The 27,317-nt window shown below is 41.4% G+C and overlaps 2 protein-coding genes across 3 annotated transcripts in view; one reads left to right on the top strand and one right to left on the bottom strand.

Moving 5' to 3' along the window:
• Positions 1-27,317, top strand: part of HKR1 (HKR1, GLI-Kruppel zinc finger family member) — a 410,249-nt gene that overhangs the window by 286,226 nt on the left and 96,706 nt on the right. The window lies entirely within an intron of this gene.
• Positions 101-25,272, bottom strand: ZNF585A (zinc finger protein 585A). Of its 2 annotated transcripts, XM_025368046.1 has the most exons (6): positions 24,915-24,969; positions 22,060-22,275; positions 16,941-17,044; positions 5,939-6,065; positions 5,576-5,668; positions 101-3,596 (listed from the first exon to the last, which is right to left on the bottom strand). In XM_025368046.1, the coding sequence occupies exons 4-6, from the start codon at positions 5,970-5,972 to the stop codon at positions 1,579-1,581; spliced, it is 2,145 nt and encodes a 714-aa protein (XP_025223831.1). In that variant the 5' UTR covers positions 5,973-6,065; positions 16,941-17,044; positions 22,060-22,275; positions 24,915-24,969; the 3' UTR covers positions 101-1,578. The 2 variants fall into 2 exon arrangements, with proteins under 2 accessions (XP_025223831.1, XP_025223829.1); XM_025368044.1 differs by lacking the exons at positions 16,941-17,044; positions 24,915-24,969 and adding an exon at positions 25,158-25,272.

Raw genomic sequence — 27,317 nt, 5'->3', positions numbered from 1 at the left:
TGGGGAGCCAAGAGATACCATCAAAATTTAAGGAGGGGTCAGACACTGTGTTAGTGATTAATGGGCATCAATAGACATTGGGCTAGTTTTTGTTTTTTTAAACTGGGGTCCTATAAAGAAGGGGACAGAAGAGGCTCCAAAATAGATGGGAAAGGTGGACATTATGGTTCATTGTAAGCCACTGCCCTTACCTGAATGAAAGGAAGTCAGTCAACAGCATCCACCGTATCGAAGGCATTCCCACATGCTGGGTTAGGGACAGTTAGATACTGCTAGGTGAGTAATGGGAGCTCATTCTGAGGGAAAAGTCAATAAGGGGGACCACAAGACATCCTGCTAGAAGTATAATAAAAGTATCAGGAGATAGTAACTATTGTATTGCGGGGGGCACACCACTGTCCCTGATTCTGAGGATTGTAATAAGTGGTCATCACGCAGAATGGAGAGTGGACCTTACTAGACATGGTCACAAGTGGGAGGAGGTAACAGACATTATGCTGGAGTGAGGTGATTGTAAAAGAGGTAATGAGGAGATCTCCAGAAACTATTTCCTGGAACTGATGAAGTGTGACACACATCTAAGAGTAAGGTAAAATGGGAAAAATAGCCAGGCATTGTGGTCCTTTCCAGCCCTAACCATATGGTTGTGTTGATTTTCACATAAGTTATTAATCTGTTACATGAAAGTCACATCATTAAGGAAGCCAAATGCTAAGCTTCAAGTCAGTGATGAGTAATGAAAAAAAAGAAAAAAAGGCAACTGAGTTGGAAGAACTCTGACAGCAGAAGGGAGATTTAAGTTGTCTCAGATGACCTGAAAATTCTTACCTCAGAAGCTTTCTTGAAGGCGATGGGAGTTCACAAGACACTGTGCTGGGGGTCAAAACACAACGTGCTGAGGGCCTGTGAGGTTGAGAGACAGTCCTGGTAGATACTGAGGGGGTTGCAAGTCTTGGTGCTAGATGACAATGGGGACTCAACATACATTCTGAGGTTTACATCTGTATACATGAAGGTTTTTTCTTTTTTCATTGTAGCATCTCTTTCTTGATAGAAATATTGAATGAGGGTTGGAAATGACCAACTGTGGTAGATTTGAACGAGAAAGAAAAACACCCACGAGCCTGTTACACAATGTTTTCCGCAACGAACAACTTACATAACTTAGGATTCATCACTATCAAAATAACTACGTATTATGTTGCTTTATCATTCAATTTGTTGGCACTATACCTAATCCACAGTAAATAGGATTATCATTAACATAATATGATCTTTCTTATGAAGAATTTGGTAACAGTGTTCTATTGTTTTCATGAGGCTTTTCCTATTCACCAAATTGACTCGGTTCCTTGTCAGTATGAATAATCCCCCAAGGTTTACTGGGGATGGTGACAATGTAGGAAGGGTCCCTCGCTTCATTCAGTGCCTTCTCAGGGGCCCTCTCCAGAACAGCCATGTGTGACATTCTGATGTGGTTGTTTTTATTTACAATAATATACATATTTTTCTGCTGCATGCATGCAACAGTGTACAATCAGACCCAACCCTCAGTGGGGTATTCCCACACTGTTTCTCTCAAGCATGGTTGCTCTGATGGACACTGAACACTGATTTCTGAACAAAGCCTTTCCCACAGATGCCACACTTGTAGGGTTTGTCTCCAGTGTGTGTTGTCTGATGTTTATTTAAATTTGACCTGTCAGTAAAGGCCTTCCCACACTCAGCACACACGTAAGGCTTCTCTCCGGTGTGAATTCGTTGATGCACTTGGAGCTGTGATTTTTTAGTGAAAGACTTCCCACAGTCACTGCACTCGTACGGTTTCTCTCCAGTATGAATTCTATGATGTGTAATCAACTCTGACTTCTGTCGAAAGGTCTTCCCACATTCAGAACAAATGTAGGGCTTCTCTCCGGTATGAGTTTTCTGGTGCTTACTGAGATTTGACCTGCCACTAAAGGCCTTCCCACACTCGGCACACACATAGGGTTTCTCTCCTGTGTGAATTGGCTGATGCACCAGGAGCTGAGACTTGGAGGTAAAGGACTTCCCACAGTCACTGCATTCATAAGGCTTCTCTCCAGTATGAATTCTTTGATGAGTAATAAAGTTTGACTTGCGGATGAAAGCTCTTCCACACTCGGTGCATACATAGGGTTTCTCTCCTGTATGAATTTTCTGATGAACAATGAGTATTGATTTCTGGTTGAAGGCTTTCCCACATTCGTGGCATTCATACTGTCTCTCTCCAGTATGAATTTTCTGGTGTATATTGAGGTGTGACTTCTGAGTGAAGGCTTTTCCACAAGTACTGCATTCATAAGGCTTCTCCCCAGTATGGATTCTCTGATGTGTAATCAAGTCTGACCTCTGGGTGAAGGCCTTTCCACATTTGGAACATATATAAGATTTCTCTCCTGTATGAGTTTTCTGATGTGTAATGAGATTTGACCGGTTGGTAAATGCCTTCCCACATTTATTGCACATATAGGGTTTTTCACCTGTGTGAATTCGTTTATGAACATGGAGTTGTGACTTGGAAGTAAACAATTTCCCACAGTGACCACATTTATAAGGTTTCTCTCCAGTATGAATTATTTGATGTGCAATCAAATGTGCCTTCTGAATGAAGGCCAGTCCACATTTCATGCATACATATGATTTTTCTCCTGTATGAATTCTCTGATGCACTGTGAGTGCTGACTTCTGAGTGAAGGCTTTTCCACAGTCACTGCATTCATACGGTTTCTCTCCAGTGTGAATTCTCTGATGAATAATCAACTCTGACCTGTAGGTAAAGGCCTTCCCACACTCAGTACATATGGAAGATTTCTCTCTACTTTGAACTTTCTTATGCGTAATGAGGTTGGAATTATTGTTGAAGACCTTCCCATATTCGGTACATATATAGGGCTTCACTCTCGTGTGAACGCGTTGATGGACCTGAAGTTGTGACTTGGAAATGAAGGATTTGCCACAGTTACTGCACTCATATGGTTTTTCACCAGTATGAATTCTTCGGTGTGCAATCAAATGAGTCTTCTGGATGAAGGCCTGTCCGCATTCAATACAGATGTAGGATCTCTCGCCTGTGTGGATTTTCTGATGCATCTTGAGTGTGGACTTTTGTGTGAACGCTTTGCCACAGTCAGTGCATTCATGGTGTCTCTCTCCAGTATGAATTTTCTCATGTATACTGAGATCTGAGTTATAAGAGAAGCCTTTCCCACATTGGCTGCATTCATAGAGTTTCTCTCCGGTATGAATTCTCTGATGTCTGAAGAGAGACGACACTTGAAAAAAGGATTTTCCACATTCATTGCATTTAAAGGGTTTCTCTCTCATATGGGTTTTCTGGTGTATAATAAATTCTGGCTTCTGTACAAAAGCCCTCCCACATTCAATACATACATAGAGCTTTTCTCCTGCAAGAACTTTCAGGTGTACTTTGAGCTGTGACTTCTGGGTGAATATCTTTTCAAATTCAGCGCATTCATAAGGTTTCTCCCCGGGATAAACTTTTTGTGGTTGAGAGGATACTTGTTTATAAGTGAGGATTTTTCTACACTGATTTTGGTCCCATAATTTCTCTCCTGTTGGAATACACTCATGGTTAGTATAGGAAGACATTTTATCATTTGGTAATCTTTTTAACATTCTTTGAAGCATTATTTTTATTATGACTGTATAAATCGAAATTATGCTTTAAACTATTTCCAAATGAGCCACATTGATGGGGTCTTTTGGGAGGAGAAATGATGTTTGAGTTCACATGAATTATTTTTCTACTATCCTTATAGTCATAATGCCTCCTTGTTATCAATATTTTCTTGATGAAAGCAACATCATTTTGATATTTATTTTCTCCACTGATAGCTCTCTATTTGTCACCAATCGTCACAATTATTCTAGACTAAAATAGAATCTCACATTACTTTCATCATGTCCTTTTCTTTCAATATGGAAAGAAACCTCTTCAAAGATTCCCTGCTCTAAGGTCTGAAACCTAAACTCCTCTGCTCAAATGAGAAACAGGTGATTTTAGTTCAAAGAGCAGCTAGCAGAGGCTAGGGGGTATGGTACAAATGACTCATCCAGGCTGAACACAGAGAAAAGGGTGATGGTGAGTAACATGAAAAGGAAGGTGGTGATAGTGTTGATAGGAAACATTCTGGAAAACAATTCAGCAGTTAGAGGAAATAAACTAGATGAACAGATAACACCATGGACAGATGTGGAAAAAGTAAGGCAAAAAACACTATATATACCACAGCATCATTCAGATAAACTAATGATCCAAACTCTTAATTCACTTACAACATGCATGAAATCAAAAATGTTTCCATCAAATAAAACAGTGGCTTATGACAGGCAGAAAAATGGGTGTGGGGGAAACAGAAAAAGGAATAAATCAAAAAATAAATAAGAGAGAATCCTGACCCAGACTCATGACGATAGTGTGTCTTAAACTGAGGCCTATGACTGAACTCAAACCTCATCACGTAAACTATAAAAATAAAGCAATCAAAATCAACAACAAAAACGAACCCTGGTCAATGTGGAATCACTCAAGCACCATCAGGAAGAAAGGTCAGGAAGGGCGATTAATCATGTTAAACACAGCAGAAAGATAATCCCAAAGATTAAGTAACAGTGACCCCCAAGTCATCAGCTTATCCAGGCATGAAGGACTGGGAAGAAGTAAGAAATTTCATGGCCACTCCTCTGCAGAAAACAAAAAGAGAGGCTGATTGGACAGAAAGCTCTGAGGCACCTCAAAGTTAAAAAAAAAAAAAAAAGGAAAGAAAGAAAAGAAAAAAAGAAAAGAAATAAAGGTGACTAGCAGTAGTGGGAGTGTGTGACAGAGTAACTTTGAAACAAAGCAGATCCGTGAATGTCTGAAGGTAAAAGAAAAACTCTAGGACTATGGGGAATGTAGGGGAAAAGAAGAATGTTAAAGAAAATGAGTATAACCAAGAAAGAAAGATCTCTTAATTCTCCTAAATAAATGAAGCAGACTGGCACATGATTCAGAATCCAGAAAGCCAAAGAAGAACACTGAAGAGATAAAGGTCAGCCAGGCTCAGTGGCTCATGCCTGTAATCCCAGCACTTTGGGAGGCCGAGGCGGGTGGATCACTTGAGGTCAGGTGTTCGAGACCAACCTGGCCAACATGGTGAAACCCTGCCTCTACTAAAAATACAAAAATTAGCTGGGCATGGTGGCTGGCACACACCTGTAATCCTATCTACTTGGGCGGCTGAGGCACGAGAATCACTTGAACCCAGTAGGTGGAATCTGCAGTGAGCTGAGATCATGCCACTGCCCTCCAGCCTAGACAATACAGCCCAGGCTGTGACTGAAGCTGTGACAAAAAAAAAAAATGACAAAAGTCATCCAGGGAGAATGCATTTAGTGATCTGAGAGGCCAAGGGGCATCAAGCAATACAAAAACATTCAGAACTTTCCAGAAAAAGCATCTTAATAGTATGCCAAGGGTGTTGGTGTTTCTCAAGACAGCTGAGATTTCCTCCCATCACCCATCTACCCGAGTCACACTCGCTTCACTCACCTGGGCAGCTTTGACGTGGCCTCTCACCCTGCAGTGCCCATGGTTCCTTTCCTTGCTCCAACATGACCACCTCTGCTTCAGGAACTTGATACCCTGTTCATGGGAAATGATAAAGGTCTGGGTCCAGCTAATTGTGTTTCAGGGCCCAGCCAATAAACTCTTATTCTTTGATGAAGATTTTTTCTTCAGAAAAGTAACCATAACTTTTCAGGGTAATATTCTGAGTACCCTAAACAAATAAAGAATCCTAGACAAATCAAGGACAAAATCATCACCTATTTAAGATGCAGACAGCATTCATCAATGAGAATGGAAGCATTCTCAGTGAGGCCTCCTTTCAGAAATGAAGGTGACTGTGCTTACCCACTGAGAGAAGATGGCTGTAGGTCTCCAGCATCACATCCCGATACAGATTTCTCTGAGAAGGGTCCAGGTGCCGCCATTCCTCTCTGCTGAAATCGATAGCTACATCCCTGAAGGACACTGATCCCTGTAAGGGCACATTCCTGTTCAATGTGCATAGTCAGTTTAGGGGGTTGGAGAGACTATATTTAGGAATATGGAATACAGTTCTTGTTGTTTTAAATTTACATTCTCTTTTTAAAAACTCACTCCCATTTCTCTAATACTTTATTATGAAAATTTTCAAATATACAATTTAAAATAATTGTACAGTAAGAAATGTATACCTACCACCTAGAATTTATCATTAACACTTTACTTGCTTTATCATACATCTAAGCCATTCTTTTATCTATCCATCTTGCTTCTTTGTACATTTCAAAGTAAGTTGCAGATGACACCACACTTCCTCCTAATACTTCTTTTTTTTTTGAAACAGAGTCTCGCTCTGTTGCCCAGGCTGGAATGCAACGGCATGATCTCGGCTCACTGTAACCTCTGCCTCCCAGGTTCAAGCAATTCTACCTCAGCCTCCCAAGTAGCTAGGATTACAGGAATGCACCACCACGCCCAGCTAATTTTTTTTTATTTATAGTAGACATGGGTTTTGCCATGTTGGCCAGGCTGGTCTTGAACTGCTGACCTCAGGCGATCCACCCGCTTCAGCCTCCCAAAATGCTGGGATTACAGGCATGATCCACCGCGCCCAGCCTCTCCTAATACTTCAAAATGCAAAGCATGAACTAGGGTGTAAAACTTGTTAACCTTTCTTAGGTAAAATTTACATACAATTAAAAGGACCAATCTTTAATTTACCATTTAAAGTTTTGACAACTGTATACACCTGTATAATCCGGGAATTTCTAAGAAATATGTTATATATGTGCATATTAAATAGTTTTACGTATGTTGTGGAACACAGAAATCCCATCAAGAATTTCTGCTATTTGTTCTGTACTATAGTCAGTCGATTACTCATTTTTCAAAACTGGCAATTGAAATAAGCTATGTTTTAGTTTCCTAGCAACTGGATGAATAACCTGCGATACACTTTCTGATCAGTTTAGGATGAGCCCTTATGCTAGCCCTGGGAACACAGAAATAATTATGTGTCCAATCTTCTAGCAACTTAAAAGATGTGGACAGCATTCATCAATGAGAATGGAAGCAGGGTGGAAAATAGGCCGGGTGCGGTAGCTCACGCCTGTAATCCCAGCACTTTGGGAGGCCGAGGCGGGTGGATCACAAGGTCAAGAGATCGAGACCATCCTGGCTAACACAGTGAAACCCCGTCTCTACTAAAAATACAAAAAATTAGCCGGGCGTGGTGGCGGGTGCCTGTAGTCCCAGCTACCGGGGAGGCTGAGGCAGGAGAATGGCGTGAACCCGGGAGGTGGATCTGAAATTCAGTGAGCTGAAATTGCGCCACTGCACTCCAGCCTGGGCAACAGAGCAAGACTCCGTCTCAAAAAAAAAAAAAAAAAAACAAGACTTTGAAAATAAATTAGACTGAAGCTTTTTAAAAAAGAAGACATAACAAATTCATTAAGCTATTGGAAAGCAGATGCCTTATGTGGAACACACTGAGGGCCCAAAGAAACAAAAAGTACATGTTACATGAGGGAGTAAGTTTACATTCCATAGAGTTGACGAATTTAACTTGGAAGATACAAAGTGTAACCCAGAATATGGGGTGAGGGGGACAATGCCCAGAAAAGACGAGAATAAAGGGTCTAGAGATAGAAAAACACACTACAAGTTTAGGGAACAGCAAACAGGTTTATATAAATGGAGAGAAGTCTGCCTGATGTGTCAGAAAAGCAGTATAGGAAAAACAGTTTGGTCAAAGTATGGAATTTTTACTTTCAGTAATGGTAATTAAGGTAATCAGATTTATATCTAAATGTTTTTTAAAGTTCTGTATTACAGGACAACCAAACAGTTGGTGAGGAAAAGCTCTTTTTTATTTTTTCAGACAAGAGTCTCACTCTGTCACCCAGGCTGGAGCACGGTGGTGCGATCTCGGCTCACTGCAACCTCCACCTCCTGGGTTCAAGCAATTCTCTGCCTCAGACTCCCGAGTAGCTGGGATTACAGGCACCTGCCACCACACCGGGCTAATTTTTGTATTTTTAATAGAGACAGGGTTTCACCATGCTGGCCAGGATGGTCTTGATCTCCTGACCTCATGATCTACCTGCCTCGGCCTCCCAAAGTGCTGGGATTACAGGCGTGAACTACTTTGCCCGGCTGGAAAAGTTCTTTATAGAATGATTCTAGCTAATAAATAAAGAAGTTAGGATAAAATTAAAATACCACCATGTATAACTACTAATGAAATAACGGGGCCAATAATCATTAATGGCTGTTGGAATGTTTCAGTTGAAAGGCTGAGGGAAGTGTACAATGGACAGATCAGCTAGTAACATCTGCATCCACGAACCAGCTCTCGTGGGCCTGCTGACATGGCATAGTAATTAATTTCATTACACTACTTATGAAGTATTCTTGCCAAAAAATAAAATCCAAACCCCTATCTCACCAAGCCTCCAGATCTAACAAGCCATTCACAGGAGTGGGAAGGAGAGTGAAACATACTGAACAATATGAAGACCAAGACATCAGCTAAATTCAGAAGGTAGCAAATGACCCACTTCTTCAAAACATTAATTACAAGAGAATGGACATGGAAGGGAATATTTTCTTTATTAATAGAGACTTAAGAGCCATACTAACTGAATGCAACTTGTGGACTTTCGCTCCTAATTAAAATGAACCAATCTTAAAAACATATTTATGACAATTTAGAGAAATGCAAATGGTGGGTATTAGATGGTATCAAGGAATTACTGTTATTTTGTTGTGCGACATTAGCATCCTGGTTATGCTAAACAAAAAAGAAAAAAGGAATTCATATCTCTTTGAGATATATATCGAGGCATTTTTAGACAAAACACGTTTTTTTTTTAGATTTGCTTTAAAATAATCTAGCCACTGAATGGGAGGCAGTTTCAGATGAAGTAAGAATGGCAGAATGGGCCAGTCGGGGTGGCTCATGCCTGTAGTGCCAGCACTTTGGGAGGCCAAGGCAAGTGGATTGCTTGAGGTCAGGGGTTTGAAACCAGCCTGTTGGAGAAACCTCATCTCTACCAAAACAATACAAAAATTAGCTGGGCATGGTGGCAAACATCTGTAATCCCAGCTATCCAAGAGGCTGAGGCACGAGAATCACTTGAACCCAGGAGGTGGAGATTACAGTGAGCTGAGGTTGTGCCACTGCACTCCAGCTTGGGCAACAGAACGAGACTCCAACTCAAAAAAAAAAAAGGCAGAATGTTGATGATGACTGACACTGGGTGACAGGGATAATCAGTGAAAGGGATCTTTATACTATTATCTTTACTTTTGCATATATTTAATTTTTTTCATAACAAAATACTTTTTGAAAACAAAATATATGATTCTCCAAATTAAAAAAATCTAACTTGGAATTGCACAATTAAAGGAATGCCTATTACCACATGGAGCTGTATACATTTAAAGAAAGTATACTAGAGACTTGAATATCCCTCCCTCACCTTAGCAATTTATCAAAATACTAGACAGGACATCATCAAGGTTATAGAAAAGGCAGCTGTAACAAACAACAGCAGAATGCACATTCTTTTCAAGCACCCATAGAAAAGTGAGCATGATAAGCCATATCCTAGGCTGTGAAACAAACCTCAACAAGTTTATAAGAATTAAAACAATACAAAGTATGTTCCACAAGGGAATCAAACAAAAATTAATACCAGAAACAAAACAGAGAAAATCGCCAAGCAAATGATTAAATAACAAATAAAAACAACCTTAAAAACCCACAAAATATTTGAAAATTAATAGCACTCTTCTTTAATGACCCACAGGTCAAAGAAGACATCGCCAAAATAATATTTAAAATACATAGAGTTCCATGTATAGACAGTAAAAATACAACCTATCAAAATCTGTGGGATGCAGGCAAAGCAAGGCTGAGAGGGAAATTTATAGTATTAAAGGATTACATTAGAAAGGGAAAAAGCTACAAATCAATAATGTATGCTTCTACCTCCAAAAACTAGAAAAAGAGGCCAGGCATGGTGGCTCACTCCTCTAATACCAACACGTTGGGAGGCCAAAGTGGGAGGATTGCTTGAGCCCAGGAGTTCGAGATCAGCCTGGGAAACATGGCAAAACCCCATGTCGATCAATAATACAAAAATTAGCCAGGTGTGGTAGTGCGCGCTTGTGGTCCCAGCTATTTGGGAGGCTGAGGTAGGAGAATCACTTGAACCTGGGAGGGCAGAGGATGCAGTGAGCCAAGATGGCGCCACTGCACTCCAATCTGGGCACCACAGCCAGACCCTGTCTCAAAAATAAATAAATAAATAATAAACTAGAAAAAGAAGAGCAAAAGAACTCAAAAGCAAGCAGAAGGAACTAAATAATAAAAACTAGAAATCAACAAAACTGAAAACAAAAGATCATTGTAACACAATCCAGTTATTAGAGAACAAAATAATAAAATCGACAAATTCATTGATTGGTCTATTAGTCAACCAGACTGGCAAAGATAAAAAGACATCAATATTAGGAATAAAACAGTAAATATCATTATAGATGCAGCAACCATTTAAAATACAATGAGAAGGCCAGGCGCGGTGGCTCAAGTCTGTAATCCCATCACTTTGGGAGGCCGAGGTGGGCGGATCACAAGGTCAGGAGATGGAGACCATCCTGGCTAACACTGTGAAACCCCGTCTCTACTAAAAAAAAATACAAATAATTAGCCAAGTGTGGTGGCGGGCGCCTGTAGTCCCAGCTACTCGGGAGGCTAAGGCAGGAGAATGGCGTGAACCTGGGAGGCAAAGCTTGCAGTGAGCCGAGGTCACGCCACTGCACTCCAGCCTGGGCAACACAGTGAGACTCTGTCTCAAAAAACTAACTAACTAAATAAATAAATAAATAAAACAAAATACAATGAGAAAAATAAACACTCCAAGCTAATAAATCCAGTAACTTAGAAAAAATAAGCCAATTCCTCAAACATCACAAACTACCAAAACTCAAACCTTTGAAAATGGATAAGATGAACAATCTTATGACCATTATATTAATTTAACTTTATAATTTAAAAGCTCCTGAAAAAGAAATCTCTAGGCCAGATAGTTTTACCAGATAATTCTTTTTTTTCTTCTTTTTAATTTTTTTTTTTTTTTTTTTTTGAGACACAATCTTGCTCTGTCATCCAGGCTGAAGAGCAGTGGTGTGATCATAGCTCACTGCAGCCTCAAACTCCTGGGCTCAAGCGATCCTCCTGCCTCAGCCTCCTGAGTAGCTGAGTCTGCAGGCACATGCCACCGTACTCAGCTTTTACCAGAGAATTTATCGAACTTATAAAGAAGAATGTGTCATTTTTACATAATCTCTTCCAAAAAATAAAAGAGAGGAAACACTTCCAAACTAATATATATATCTATATATATATACTTGCTTTTTTGTTTGTTTTTGTTTTTTTAAGACGGAGTCTTGCTCTGTCGCCCAGGCTGGAGTGCAGTGGTGCGAACTCGGTTCACTGCAAGCTCTGTCTCCTGGGTTCATGCCATTCTCCTGCCTCAGCCTCTGGAGTAGCTGGGACTATAGGTGCCCACCACCACGCCCAGCTAATTTTTTGTATTTGTAGCAGAGACGGGGTTTCACCGTGTCAGCCAGGATGGTCTCAATCTCCTGACCTCGTGATCCGCCTGCCTCGGTCTCCCAAAGTGCTGGGATTATAGGTGTGAGCCACCGTGCCCAGCCCCAAACTAATATTCTTAAGTCTGGTATCACTCCAATGTCAAAATCAGACAAACACAGTAACAACAACAACAACAAAAAAAACCACACACACACACACACAAAAACTACATATCTCTCATGAATTTAAATGCAAACATTCCCAACAAAATGTCAGCAAATTGAATTCAAGAATCAATAAAAAGTATCATGTACCACAATAAACTGGAATTTATGGGAGAACTCTTTGTACTGTATTTTCTAACTCCTTATGTATCTATAATAATTTCAAAATAAAAAATTGAAATATATATATTACTTAAAGAAAGATTATTTTCAAAACATACATAACATTTGGGAATAGACAAGACTGGAAGATCAGAGACTCATTGCACAATTGATGAGAGAGAATATAAATTGTAATTGACCCTGAAACAACACAGGTTTGAACTGTGTAAGCCCACAGACACATGAATTTTTTTCAATAAAAGTTACACAGTGTGCATGCCTCTCCTGCCTCCCCTTCCACCTTCTCCACCTCTTCCACGTCTGCCACCTGAGCCTGCAAAACCAAACCTTCCTTTTCCTCCAACTCCTCAGTCTGCTCAATGTGAAGATGACAAAGATAAAAACCTTTACGATTATCCACTTTCGCTTCATGAATATTCAATATAAATATCTTCCTTTTGACTTTCTTAATAACATTTTTTCTCTGGCTTACTTTTTTCTAAGAAAGAAAAAGTCGTATGTATGAGCAGGTCTCTGAATTCAGGAGAGGGCATGAGCACGCAGGAAGAACTTGGAGTGAGAAATGTATTAAAGATACTTGTGATCATTAATATCTGAAAGTTATTTTTTTTTTTTTGAGACGGAGTCTCGCTCTGTCACACAGGCGGCAGTGCAGTGGCGCAATCTCGGCTCACTGCAACCCCTGCCTCCAGGTTCAAGCGATTCTCCTGCCTCAGCCTCCAGAGTAGCTGGGACTACAGGCACCAGCCACTATGCCTGGCTAATTTTTCTCTTTTTAGTTGAGATGGGGTTTCACCATGTTGGCAAGGCTGGTCTTGAACTCCTGACCTCAGGTCATCCACCCATCTGGGCCTCCCAAAGTGATGGGATTACAGGCATTAGCCACCACACCCAGCCTAAAAGTATGATTCTTAAAAGCTACTTTTTAAATTTATTCATTTAATTGTGTTCATAGATCACAATTTGTTTCTTTGTGATGTGTGTTGATTCGTTTATGAGGCTTAGAACATCTCCATTTATTAAAAGGAAGGCTTATACACTGTTGGTGGGAGTGTAAATTAGTTCAGGCCTTGTGGAAGACAGTGTGGTGACTCCTCAAAGACCTAAAGACAGAAATACCATTTGACCCAGCAATCCTGTCACTGGGTATATACCCAAAGGAATATAAATCATTGTATTATAAAGACACATACCCACACATGCTCTCTGCAGCAGTATTCACAACAGCAAAGACATGGAATCAACCTAAATGCCCATCAGTGATAAACTGGATAAAGAAAATGTGGTGTATAATACACCATGGAATACTACGCAGCCATAAAAGAGAATGAGATCATGTATTTTGCAGGAACGTGGATGGAGCTGGAGGTGATAATCCTTAGCAAACTAACGCAGGAACAGAAACCAAATACCACATGTTCTCACTTATAAGTGAGAGTGGATGAGAACACATGGACACAAAGAGGGGAACAACACACACTGGGGCCTTTTGGAAGATGGAGGGTGAAAGGAGGAAAAGGATCAGAAAAAATAACTAATGGGTACTAGGCTTAATACCTGGATGATGAAAGTCAATACAACAAACCCCCATGATACAAGTTAACCTATGTAACAAACCTGCCCTTGTACCTATACACTTAAAAGTTAAAACAAAAAGTTTCCTATATACTTGAAATGAATATGCATGCTCTAATTTTCTCTTCATCATACACTTGCATATTCATACCCTACACACACTGAACCCCCAGACCCCAAAACTCATGTCATCAAAAAATGTAATGGGGAATCAAGACAATGTCATGTTAGGCTGGAATGGAGTTTTGACACCTCACCAAATGATCTTACACAAACAGTTTGTCAGGAAGAAATCTCCTCATTCAAAGATAATAAACATCTGATGTACAAAGATGCTATGAGTAAAAAAAAAAGAGGAGATTAGGAGGAATACACTAGAAATAAATTGACATACAAGAGAAGAAATCATATCCTCCATGAATTCAAGGAATTCACTAAAATAATTAACTACTTATGGAAAAACAGACTAAGAATATAGTGATATAAATTTCTGAAAAATAAATGAACAGAACTCAGTAAGAAAAAAAAAAAAAATGCAACACAAAAATAAAAGTCTCCCTGAAAAAAAAATGAAAAGACCCTGCAAAAACAAAAGGTGGCAAAGAGCAGATTAAGACAAGTAACATGAGATGGAAATAAAGTTTTTTTTAAAGAAAAATAGAAAAAAAAATAAAAGGAGTTTAATAAAAATATCCAATGAACAAAAGAATACTTGAAGTGGCACTATAGAACTGTTATCATTATTCATAGTACAAATTTAATAAATACTGTCTTAAAGAGTAGATTCGGGCCGGGCGCGGTGGCTCAAGCCTGTAATCCCAGCACTTTGGGAGGCCGAGACGGGCGGATCACGAGGTCAGGAAATCGAGACCATCCTGGCTAACACGGTGAAACCCCGTCTCTACTAAAAAAATACAAAAAACTAGCTGGGCGAAGTGGCGAGCGCCTGTGGTCCCAGCTACTCGGGAGGCTGAGGCAGGAGAATGGCGTAAACCCGGGAGGCGGAGCTTGCAGTGAGCTGAGATCCGGCCACTGCACTCCAGCCTGGGCGACAGAGCCAGACTCAGTCTCAAAAAAAAAAAAAAAAAAAAAAAAAAGAGTAGATTCGAATATTTAGTTCAAGAAGTTAAAGTTATAAAGATGACACACACCAAAAAAAAAAAAAAGGAATCCAAACACTCCAAATTACATGGAAGACACACAGAAACAAAGCACAAATATAGAGTATATAGTGAAAGATTTATAAAATAGCAACATCAGAAGCATGACATAAAATGCATCCTTCCAAAAAAAAAAAAAAAAAAAAAAGCACAAGAACTCCAAAGGATGACATTAAAAAGATGACCAAAGGCATATCTGGAATTGCCAACAGAAAAGAAATAAGAGCCTCCACCTTAATATTAGATAGGGCTGAATTGTAGGGGAAAAAATATTAAACAAGGACACAATGTGAAATGAGTTTCAGATGCTGTATTTACTATCAGTGCACCAAACTACATAGCATCAAAATTTATAAACAAAAACTACAGGAAAAAGGCCGGGCATGGTGGTTCACTCCTGTAATCCCAGCACTCTGGGAGGCCGAGGCGGGCGGATCACGACATCAGGAGATAAAACCATCCTGGCTACCACAGTGAAACTCCGTCTCTACTAAAAACACAAAAATTAGCCGGCCTTGTGGCAGGCGCCTGTAGTCCCAGCTACTCGGGAGGCTGAGGAAGGAGAATGGCGTGAACCCGGGATGCGGAGCTTGCAGTGAGCCGAGATTGCACCACTGCACTCCAGCCTGGGCAACAGAGCAAGACTCCATCTCAAAAAAAAAGAAAAAGAAAAAGAAAAAGAAAAGAAAAAACCTATAGGAAAATATAGAAAGAAATACATTTGTGGTGGGAAACTTTAAATAATTTCTCTCAGCTCCATGAGACAAAGTAGAAAAAAATGAGTACTACTATAAAAACCTCATAGCTATATATCTTATTGATAAGCTATCAAATTTTTTTCAAGTGCCTATGCAACAATCCCAAAACAAAACAAAAAACAAACAAAAAAATACCCGTAATAATCTCTCTAAAAGTAAATTTCTCCAGTGCTGCAATCCTAATCTTATTAAAAGTAAAGTTTTTTGTTTTTGTTTTTGTTTTCAAGACAGGGTCTCACTGTCATCTAGGCTGGATGTAGTGGCAATGTCGTGGCTCACTGCAGCCTTGACAGGCTCACACAGTCCTCCAATCTCAGCCTCCCAAGTAGCAGGGATCACAGGCGCACTGCCAAAACACTCAGTTAATTTTGGTTTTAGTTGTAGAGACAGGGTCTCACTATGTTGTGCAGGCTGGTCTCAAACTCATGGGCTCAAGCAATCCTCCCGCCTCAGTCTCCCAAAGCACTGGAATTACAAGCGTGAGCCACCACACCTGGCCAAAAGTAAAGTTAAAAAATGAAAATCTTAAAATCTAGAAGTAAAATGTGGTAAATGGTAATTAAAGATTTGGTGGGGTAATGTTCTAGAAATTCATCCTTTTCAGCCAGGCGCGGTGGCTCACATCTATAATCCCAGCACTTTGGGAGGCCTAGGCAGGTGGATCATGAGGTCGAAGTCGAGACCATCCTGGCCAACATGGTGAAACCCCATCTCTACTAAAAAAAATTACAAAAAACAAACCTGGCGCGGTGGCTCACGCCTGTAATCCCAGCACTTTGGGAGGCCGAGGTGGGTGGATCTCGAGGTCAGCAGATCGAGACCATCCTGGCTAACATGGTGAAACCCCGTCTCTACTAAAAATACAAAACATTAGCCAAGTGCAGTGGTGGGCGCCTGTAGTCCCAGCTACTTGGGTGGCTGAGGCAGGAGAATGGCGTGAACCCAGGAGGCAGAACTTGCAGTGAGCTAAGATCCTGCCACTGCACTCCAGCCTCGGCGACAGAGCGAGACTCAGTCTCAAAAAAAAAAATTAGCTGGGCATGGTGGTGCGTGCCTTTGGCCCCAGCTACTTGGGAGGCTGAGGCAGGAGAATTGCTTGAACCCAGGAGGCGGAGGTTGCAGTGAGCCAAGATCGCCTCACTGCACTCTAGCCTGACTACAGAGCAAGACTACCTCTCAAAAAAAAAAAAAGAAAAAAGAAAAAAGAAATTCATCTTTTTCATTTAGATTTTTTTATTCATTTGCATGAGATAAATTATTTTGCTAAATTATTTTAGTACAGTTTTGCTATATACCAGAGCTTCTGATATATAGATAGCATTTTTATTGTTTTTGAGATATTTTACAATTTTAGTTCTGACTTTGACTTTGGAGTGGGTTGCTGAGAAAATAGCAGTTGTTTCACTAGTCCCAGTAAAAACCTACTAGGCTATAATGTTTTCTTCTACTCTTCAATGCAGTTAGTTAACATATTTGACTTCTGAATCTATCTTCATAATTTCCAGTTCTTTCAGGCATCAAGGTTAACACTGTAAACAAAATAAAACAAAAACCAAAAGCAAGGTTGAGAATAATTTTAGCTATTATTCTTTACCCAAAACTTCAGCATAATAACCAACTGTAAAAACGCATGACCTTTCCATTATTTTTTACTGTGTTGGAAATGCTGAATCAACATTTTAATTTCTTCAAGGACTTTGAACCATTTATTCCTAACAATTATATCTATTTTTTGTAAACTTTTATCCTTTTGTTTATACTTTCATATTTTTGGCATGACTTTATATAATATTCATTTATGATTGTCTGAATCTTAGATATGGAAGTAACTGTTCCTCCTGTTTTGTTACATTCTTTTTTTTTTTTAGTCTAACTCTGTCTTCCAGGCTGGAATGCAGTGGTAAGATCTCGGCTCACTACAACCTCCGCCTCCCAGATTCAAGTGATTCTCCTGCCTCAGCCTCCCAAGTACGTGGGATTACAGACCTGCACTGCGGTATACCCCACTAATTTTTATATTTTTAGTAGAGATGGGGTTTCGCCATGTTGGCTAGGCTGGTCTCGAACTCTTGGCCTCAAGAGATCCACCCACCTCAGCCTCCCAAAGTGTGAGCCACCATGCTGGCCCGGTCTTTTTTTTTTTTTGAGACGGAGTCTTGCTCTTGCTGTGTCGCCCAGGTTGGAGTGTAGGGGAGTGATCTCGGCTCACTACAATCTCTGCCTCCTGGGTTCAAGAGATTCTCCTGCCTCAGCCTCCTGAGTAGCTGGGACTACAGGCGTGCACCACCACACCTGGCTAATTTTTGTAGTAGAGACGGAGTTTCACCATGTTGGCTAGGATGGTCTCGGTCTCCTGACCTCATGATCCACCCACCTTGGCCTCCCAAAGTGCTGGGATTACAGGTGTGAGCCACTGTGCCCAGCCACCCAGTCTTTGATTATTTAGATATTTACTCCTTTTTCTTGATTGTTAACACATAAAAGCAACTTGTGTTTCTGTCAAACTCATATCTTAGGTTTTTTTTTTTTTCCAAACGTCCAGGATTCCGAAAAGAAGCAATTAAATCTATAGTTTTTCCCCTCTATCCACAGGTTAGCCTTGGCACACAAACTTAGTTTATTTATTTATAAGACAGGGTCTCACTGTGTCACCTAGACTGGAGTACAGCGGCATGATCTTAGCTCACTGCAATCTCCACCTCCCAGGCTCAATCGATCCTCCCATGTCAGCCTCCCAACTAGCTGGGACTACAGGCCTGCACCACCACACTTGGCTAATTTTTGTATTTTGTAGAGACGGGGTTTACCATGCTGCCCAGGCTGGTCTCGAACTCATGAGCTCAAGCAATTCACCCACTTCAGCCTCCCAAAGTGCTGGGATTACAGGCATGAGCCACCACACCCAGCTTACCACACAAACTTTAAAATGCACTACTTTATCCAAATGGCTTTTTTTTTTTTTCGTTTTTTTGTTTGTTTGTTCATTTGTTTTTTGACACGGGGTCTCACTCTGTCGCCTGGGCTGGAGTGCAGTGGCACAATCTCGGCTCACTGCAACCTCTGCCTCCTGGGTTCAAGCAATTCTCCTGCCTCAGCCTCCCGAGTAGCTGGGATTACAGGCGCCCGCCACATACCCAGCTAATTTTTTGTATTTTTAGTAGAGACGGGGTTTCACCATGTTGGCCAGGCTGGTCTGGAACTCCTGACCTCGTGATTCGCCCACCTCGGCCTCCCAAAGTGCTGGGATTATAGGCATGAACCACTGCGTCTGGCCCCAGATGTTTTTTAATTGTGGTAAAAATACACATAACATAAAAGTTGCCATTTTAATATTTTTAAGTGACCAGTTTAGTGGCATGAAGTACATTCACATTGTTGTGTAAGAACCTTTTACTTTTTATTTTTATTTTTATTTTATTTTTGAGATGGAGTCTTGCCCTGTTGCCCAGCCTGGAGTGCAAGGCTCAATCTCAGCTCACTACAACCTCCACCTCCCAGGTTCAAGTAATTCTCAGCCTCAGCCTCCCAAGTAGCTGGGATTACTGGTGCATGGAACCATACCCAGATAATTTTTTGTACCTTTAGTAGAGATGAGTTTCACCATGTTGGCCAGGCCGGTCTCAAACTCCTGACCTCATGATCCACCCACCTCGGCTTCCCGAAGTGCTGGAGTTACAGGCGTGAGCCACTGCCCCAGGCCTTACTTTTTATTTCTAATTTAATGCTCTTAGAAAACAGAATCAAGGTCAGGCATGGTGGCTCATAACTGTAATCCCAGCACTTTGGGAGGCCGAGGTGCATGGATCATGAGGTCAGGAGATGGAGACCATCCTGGCTAAAACAGTGAAACCCCATCTCTACTAAAATACAAAAAATTAGCTGGGCATGGTGGTGCACGCCTGTAGTCCCAGGTACTTGGGAGGCTGAGGCAGGGGAATCGCTTGAACCTGGGAGGCGTAGGTTGCAGTGAGCTGAGATTGCGCCACTGCACTCCAGCCTGGCAACAGAGCAAGACTCCATCAAAAGAAAAGAAAAAAAAAAAAAGAAAGAAAGAAAACAATCAGTATGATGATTTCTATTTGTCTGCCTTTAGAGTAGTGTACTAAAATGGCCAATAGTATATTTAATGATTTCTGTTCATTTTTACTTAATGTAACTTAAGATACATTATTACTTTGATAACTTTTATTTGTATATTATTCCTTTTGTAAGTATGAACCATCCTCTTCATCACTTTAAGTGATTTTCACCTTAAATTCCTCATTCCTTTTGACCTATTCCTAAATTGCATCCCTAGCTTTCTTTTGGCTCATTCCTTTATTTTTAAATGAGGATAAAAGCAGCCCCTGACCGCTGAGAGTTAGCCTGGCACTATCAGTTAAACCTCAGTTTTGCTAGAAGCTAGCCTGGCAGGGGCCAGCTAACTCATGGTGTTCTCCATGGCGCTACACAAAAATAATCTCTTGGGGCCGGGCGCGGTGGCTTAAGCCTGTAATCCCAGCACTTTGGGAGGCCGAGACGGGCGGATCACAAGGTCAGGAGATCGAGACCATCCTGGCTAACCCGGTGAAACCCCGTCTCTACTAAAAAATCAAAAAAACTAGCCGGGCAAGGTGGCAGGCGCCTGTAGTCCCAGCTGCTCGGGAGGCTGAGGCAGGAGAATGGCGTGAACCCGGGAGGGGGAGCTTGCAGTGAGCTGAGATCCGGCCACTGCACTCCAGCCTGGGCGACAGAGCAAGACTCCGTCTCAAAAAAAAAAACAAAAAACAAAAAAAAATCTCTTGGAACACCAACAGCAAACAAGACCAATCTCTGACCACCATGGTAGAAGACAAAATCAAGAACACTCTGTCATTGTACTTGAGCACAGGCAAAAATGAAATCATCTTCAAACCCCAAAAGTAAAAGTCTCCTTACTCTGCCTAAGAAAAGTGACTGCCAATTATACCTTTACCAATTACAACTTTTGCTTCAATCTACCCTTCGTATCTTCTAGATATCTTCTAGATAAAAATGATTAAGATACCCAATCATAAAATTTCCCAAAAAGAACAGAAGTACAGGTTCAGTGAAATTCAGCTAAGATTCTTATTATCCGTGACTAAAACCCTGAAATGAAATTCTACTATGACCTATACATGCAACAGAAAGGCATAACAATGTCTACTGCTACATAGTTCATAATATAATCTGTATTTTACCAAACAAATATTTAAAAAGCAATGTGTGAAAATTTAGTCTACTATGGCACCTTTTGTGAAATAGAAAAAAATGTGTAGCTGGTTTTACTTGTTTACAAAACTAAGCAATCAAAGAAAAAGAATGAAACTGGTCCTCTATGTTGAGAAACATGAGGGTAGGTGGGGAACGGAGGTGGGTCAACCACAGATTCATGTTTCCCCTGAATTTGTTTCCTATAACACTGTCTTTTTTTTTTTTTTTTTTTTTTTTGAGACGGAGTCTTGCTCTGTCGCCCAGGCTGGAGTTCAGTGGCCGGATCTCAGCTCACTGCAAGCTCCGCCTCCCAGGTTCACGCCATTGTCCTGCCTCAGCGTCCCGAGTAGCTGGGACTACAGGCACCCGCCTCCTTGCCCGGCTAGTTTTTTGTATTTTTTAGTAGAGATGGGGTTTTACCGCGTTAGCCAGGATGGTCTCGATCTCCTGACCTCGTGATTCGCCCGCCTCGGCCTCCCAAAGTGCTGGGATTACAGGCGTGAGCCACTGCGCCCAGCCTCCTATAACACTTTTCAGGGTGTGTTGCCTTTAAATATATTTCTAATGGCTTTTAATTTTTATTTTTTACTATTATTCCCATTTTACCAACAATATTTTTGAACTAAGTGTATATGTTCCCTATTCAAAAAACTAAACTTTCCTAATACACTATCACAATATCTCCAGAGGTATAAGAAATAAAATTATACTCATGAAATAAGAACAAGATGCTAATCAAAAAGAATATTTAGAAAATAAATTACAGTTATTAAAAATTAAAACGTTGAATTAAAATGTTGATACTGGTAATGAGAAACTCAAAAGAAGAGCTGGAAGGTAAATGTGACAAAGCTTCCCGAAAAAGAGAGCAGCAAAGAAACAGAAAACAGTAGAGGGGAAAAAAAATGGAGAACCAATATCCAAAAAACAGATATTAAAAAAAATAGAAAAAGAAAATATTTGTGTTTGAGGAGACAGTTTAGGAAGAAACAGATAAATACTTTGAAAATCCCACAGAAAAGTGACTTCTAACCAGGAAAATCTATCCACAGCCCAAAGATCAATGTAGTGTGATGACAAAATAAACAACAGTTTTTCTTGACAATGCACCTCTCCACTGTCACACAGGTGGCCTCCAGAGGTGAAGACATTACCCACGTGTTGCTCATTCTCAACAGGGAGATCAAGATTTGTTTCAGGAGCAGCAGGTCTTAGAGTCCAGCTGCTTCCTGTGGCCCAGCTGCCTCCCTCAGTCATGAGGTTCTAGTGACAGATCAGAGCTTTCTACTCCTGGATTGAATTTCCACCCCCTGGGACTCCTCTTCCTCACCTCACAGGAGCTGCCATGATCCTCTGGAGCCAGGGCTGAGGATTTCTGAGATGAGGTCCAATTAGCTGGCATGGCCACACTGGGTCTCAACCCTTTTTCTCTAGGGTGTGTGAAGCTTGGCAGTCATCTGTGAACTCAAGCAGAGCTGCTCTGAAGAGGTAGGCTGGAGTCTGGAGGAAGATCTGGCCCAGGAGCTCCCCAGAGACACCCAGAAATCTGGAATGACAATGTTCCCATAGTCAGTCATTTAATATTCACCACATAAGCACTTCCTGGATACATCAAGGTGCAGGTCCCTGAGCTAAAAACCAAAGCAGTGGTTCTCAAACAGGTACGCATTCAAGTTACCTGGAGGACCTGTTAAATGAAACACAGTTAAAAATTCTCAGCCCTACTCCACAGTTTCTGATTCAGTAGGTCAAAAGTAGAACCCAAGAAGTTTCATTTCTAACCGGTGCCCAAGAAACGCTGATGCTGTCACTACAGGGACCACACTTTGAGAAGCAGCGCTGTGGAGAACATAAAATTTAACAAAATCTGTGATAGGTATTAGTTACAGTGAAATATGGGAAAAGTCACGAGAGATGGAGTAACATCACTGCAGATTTTTTGAACTGCAGCTCTACCACTTTTCACCTATGAGAACAGAAGTTTCTTCACTCTTTTTTGAGACGGAGTCTCTCTCTGTTGCCAGGCTGGAGTGCAGTGGTGCCGTCTCGGCTCACTACAACCTCCGCCTCCCAGGTTCAAGCAATTCTCCTGCCTCAGCCTCCCGAGTAGCTGGGATTACAGGCATGTGCCACCACACCCAGCTAAATTTTGGTAAAGATGAGGTTTCACCATGTTGGCCAGGATGGTCTCGATCTCCTGACCTCATGATCCACTCACTGCGGCCTCCCAAAGTGCTGAGAATACAGGCATGAGCCACCGTGCCCAGCCATTTCTTCACTTTTAATTTCAGAAATGAGGATGAAAATGCTGATCTCAAAGTTACAAAAATTAAATGAGATAATACTTGTAAAGTGCTCAACACCTCCCTGGCACACAAAAATCATACAATACATATTAGCGATTACCATGCATTATCAGATATTAAAACAATATAAAAACAATGTAATAAAAACAATAAATATACCAGACAATATTGATCTATATATGTGACAAAAGTGGTATTCAAATGAGTGTGCATAAGACATTCATTGCATAAATGGCAGTGATATAACTGGCTGGCCACTTGGAAAAAAACAAACTAGATCTCCATCACACACTATTCACTGTAAGCAAATGCCAGCAGGACTGATCACTTAATTACGTGTATTTGTGAAATCCCAAAGATTATTGAAATAAATTTTAGAAGTATATATGTGTATAACACTGTGGTGGGCTGGGAGGGATCTTATTACACATAAGAGGAAACACAGACGCTATAGCAGAAAAATCAGATACTTTTGATTAGATGATATTTCCTAATTTTATGTTAAAATATACCACAAAAAAAAAAAGTAGGACAAAAGATATGAAAATTCACAGAAAAGGAAACAAATGGCAATTAACCAAAAAGATGCCAACTTTAGTAAATGGAAAATGCATCAGAGCAATTAGATATAATTTTCTCTCAAAATTTTAAAAACTTTTAAAATGCAACAATATCCATTGCTGGAAAAGCATTTGGGAAAATGAGTTATTTTATAAATTGTTGGTAGAGCTTGAATTGTTATATTTTGAGCTACTTAGTCATATCTATAACGTATTAAAAATGCACATAGGCCGGGCACGGTGGCTCATGCCCCTAATCCTAGCACTCTGGGAGGCCGAGGCAGGTGGATCACTTGAGGTCAGGAGTTTGAGACTAGCCTGGCCAAAATGGTGAATCCCCGTCTCTGCTAAAAAATACAAAAAATTAGCTGGGCATGGTGGCACGCGCCTGTAATCCCAGCTACTCTGGAGGCTGAGGCAGGAGAATCGCTTGAACCCACTAGGCGGAGGTTGCAGTGAGCTGAGATCGCGCCACTGCACTCCAACCTGGGCGACAGAGCGAGACTCCATCTCTAAATAAATAAATAAATAAATAGCCGGGCGCGGTGGCTCAAGCCTGTAATCCCAGCACTTTGGGAGGCCGAGACGGGCGGATCACAAGGTCAGAAGATCGAGACCATCCTGGCTAACACGGTGAAACCCCGTCTCTACTAAAAAATACAAAAAACTAGCCGGGCGAGGTGGCGAGCGCCTGTAGTCCCAGCTACTCGGGAGGCTGAGCCAGGAGAATGGCGTAAACCCGGAAGGCGGAGCTTGCAGTGAGCAGAGATCCGGCCATCGCACTCCAGCCTGGGTGACAGAGCGAGACTCCGTCTCAAAAATAAATAAATAAATAAACAAATAAAGTGCACACAATTGTTCCTAATAATATAATTTCACATATATAAAGCAGAAAAAGAAGGAAAGACAAATGGACAAAGAACCTTTCCAGAGTGACTACTTTACCTTCCTCTAATTAATTAAGCAGACAATCTGTGAGGAGGCAGATTTTTTTAATATATGCTTAATTAATATCTATAACAATACAATCAGAGAACATAGTACACCGTTTTTATGTAATAGATGTGACATTCATGAAAACTGTCCACGAACTAGGTCATAAGGCAACTTTTCAATTTGAGCATTAAACAGACATTACTTAAAACAAACAAGGAACTTCTAAATAACTCATGGATCAAAGAAAAAAAAACACTTAGATTTGAACAATTTTTTATACAAAGATTCACCAAAACTTGAGAATTTTTATATTAAAGAAGACTGAAAATTAAAACGCTGAACGTTCAACTCAGGTTAGAAAGCAAGCTGATTACAGTCCTCACCGATCACCATAGCTGACCCTACAGGCTCTGTCACTGACCACAGACTCCCATCACTGACCTCCAAACCTCTATCACTCATCTCCAAGAGCCCCATCAATGACCCGAGAAATCCGTCACAATCAACAACGGACGCCACAGAACCCCATCACCGAACCCTCAAAACAATCTCTAACTCCACAGGCAACCTCGACACCCCCTATTACTGGCTCCACAGAAACCCCAGTCGTGACCAACCAAAATCACCTCAAAGAATTCTCGGTATTGGGATATGAAAATACTCCTGACACCAGCGGCAAAAAAGCCTTGAAGGACCGCTTCCACTTCCGGTCCGACTTCTAGCACCTCCCCTTTGTAGGCTGTTGATATGGCGCATGCTCTGAATAAACTTGGAAGCCAATTTCAGCGAACAGTCAACAGGGCGCAGACACAGCGCACAGTTTCCGTAATGTGGCGCTGTACGGCAGAGAACATGGCCGCGCCCTTGTGGTATTTATTCGTGTGGGCCCCCATCTTGGAAGCATATCCGTTCCGTAGAACAGAGGAATTGGCCGCCGGCAGGGTTTCCTAGAGCGACGCAGGTATAGTTTACATAGGACGCTGGAGTGTGACTCTTGTCTGACTAGGCTTCTACTCTGGAGGAGAAAGTTACTGGAAATGTGGGTCTGGCGCTGTATGTTGTATTTAGAAAAGCTAAGTTACCCTTCTGAATACAGGACACTGAGGATAATAATGACCTGCTGGAAGAAACCACCAGGGAAAAATCACCAAGAAAAGAGGATCCTGGGAGAAACCACAGGCAGATGATAGGAGGAATCAGGATAGTACAGTCCACTTTTTAGAGATGCCATTCAGGGAAAAGGTGGAAAGGTCACTATGGGAGTCATCTCTTGAGTGAAACCACCCTGAAAGTCTGAGAGACATCTGAATGAGTAGTAGGCTGCAGGAAGGGTGGTACAACTTTTAATGGGAGAAACCACTTTTGGAAATAGGGTAGAAATCCGAGAGTATTAATACAATCCTCTCCTGGGAGATACCACCAGAGGAGGGAGGAGAAGTCCACGCGTCCACTTCTGAAGGGCTAAGTCGGGTGGGAAAGTGAATAGAGATTTGAATTACGCATTACCCTCCACACTAACTACCTCAAGTGCAGCTATAGTAGGCAGCAATAATAACAACACTAAGAGTCTTTAGTATGGCCAACGTGTGACTAAAAGCACCTAAAGAAAACTGTTTTTATTTACCTTGAAGTTAAAATATAATTAATAACAATCGCCTTACCATGTCAATGAAGCTTTAAATGCAGTCTCTGACCTTTAGCTTCTCCTCTGTGGAAATTCTGAAGCTGCTTAACACCTCTTTACTCCCCTTTTTGGAGGATGTGGATGAGGAGTTGTAAAGATATAATTCCTTTCACTTGGTGAACTCCTAAACATTATTCACAGCTCAGCTTCTGACAGGAAGTTCTACCTGACAGTGGTGGGAAGTTATCTACCCAATGTGTTCAGTTCCAGCAGGTGGGAAACTTGTTTTCAGGGAACTGAACCTACACTCATGTGGGCATGCTGGATGCCTTCAGACCAGTGATGTCTGTCTCTGGGACTCGGCTTAAAAATATGTTTAGAGCCGGGCGCGGTGGCTCAAGCCTGTAATCCCAGCACTTTGGGAGGCCGAGGCAGGTGGATCACGAGGTCAGGAGATCGAGACTATCCTGGCTAACATGGTGAAACCCCGTCTCTACTAAAAATACAAAAAAAACTAGCCGGGCGAGGTGGCGGGCGCCTGTAGTCCCAGCTACTTGGGAGGCTGAGGCGGGAGAATGGCGTAAACCCGGGAGGCGGAGCTTGCAGTGAGTCGAGATCGCGCCACCGCACTCCAGCCTGGGCGACACAGCGAGACTCCGTCTCAAAAAAAAAAAAAAAAAAAATATGTTTAGAGAATTAGACTCTGCTGATCTCAGGTTCTCTTTCTTCTCCCAAAGGATGGTCTGAGAAAACATCTGTAGAAGTCCATTAGTGAACACACATTTCTACCACGGGCCTAAGAATTGCTGTTGATTTTGTCAGTAATGCAGTTCTGTTAAAAAGAAGATGATGGCCGGGCGCGGTGGCTCAAGCCTGTAATCCCAGCACTTTGGGAGGCCGAGGCGGGTGGATCACGAGGTCAGGAGATCGAGACTATCCTGGCTAACATGGTGAAACCCCGTCTCTACTAAACATACAAAAAACTAGCTGGGCGTGGTGGCGGGCGCCTGTAGTCCCAGCTACTTGGGAGGCTGAGGCGGGAGAATGGCGTGAACCCGGGAGGCGGAGCTTGCAGTGAGCCCAGATCACGCCACTGCACTCCAGCCTGGGAGACACAGCGAGACTCCATCTCAAAAAAAAAAAAAAAAAAAAAAAGAAGAAA

Source organism: Theropithecus gelada, chromosome 19 (assembly GCF_003255815.1).
Source record: "Theropithecus gelada isolate Dixy chromosome 19, Tgel_1.0, whole genome shotgun sequence".
In the NCBI taxonomy this organism is placed as follows: Eukaryota; Metazoa; Chordata; class Mammalia; order Primates; family Cercopithecidae; genus Theropithecus; species Theropithecus gelada.
Note: the sequence above shows the minus strand (reverse complement) of the source record. Positions and strands in the feature narration are given on the sequence as shown.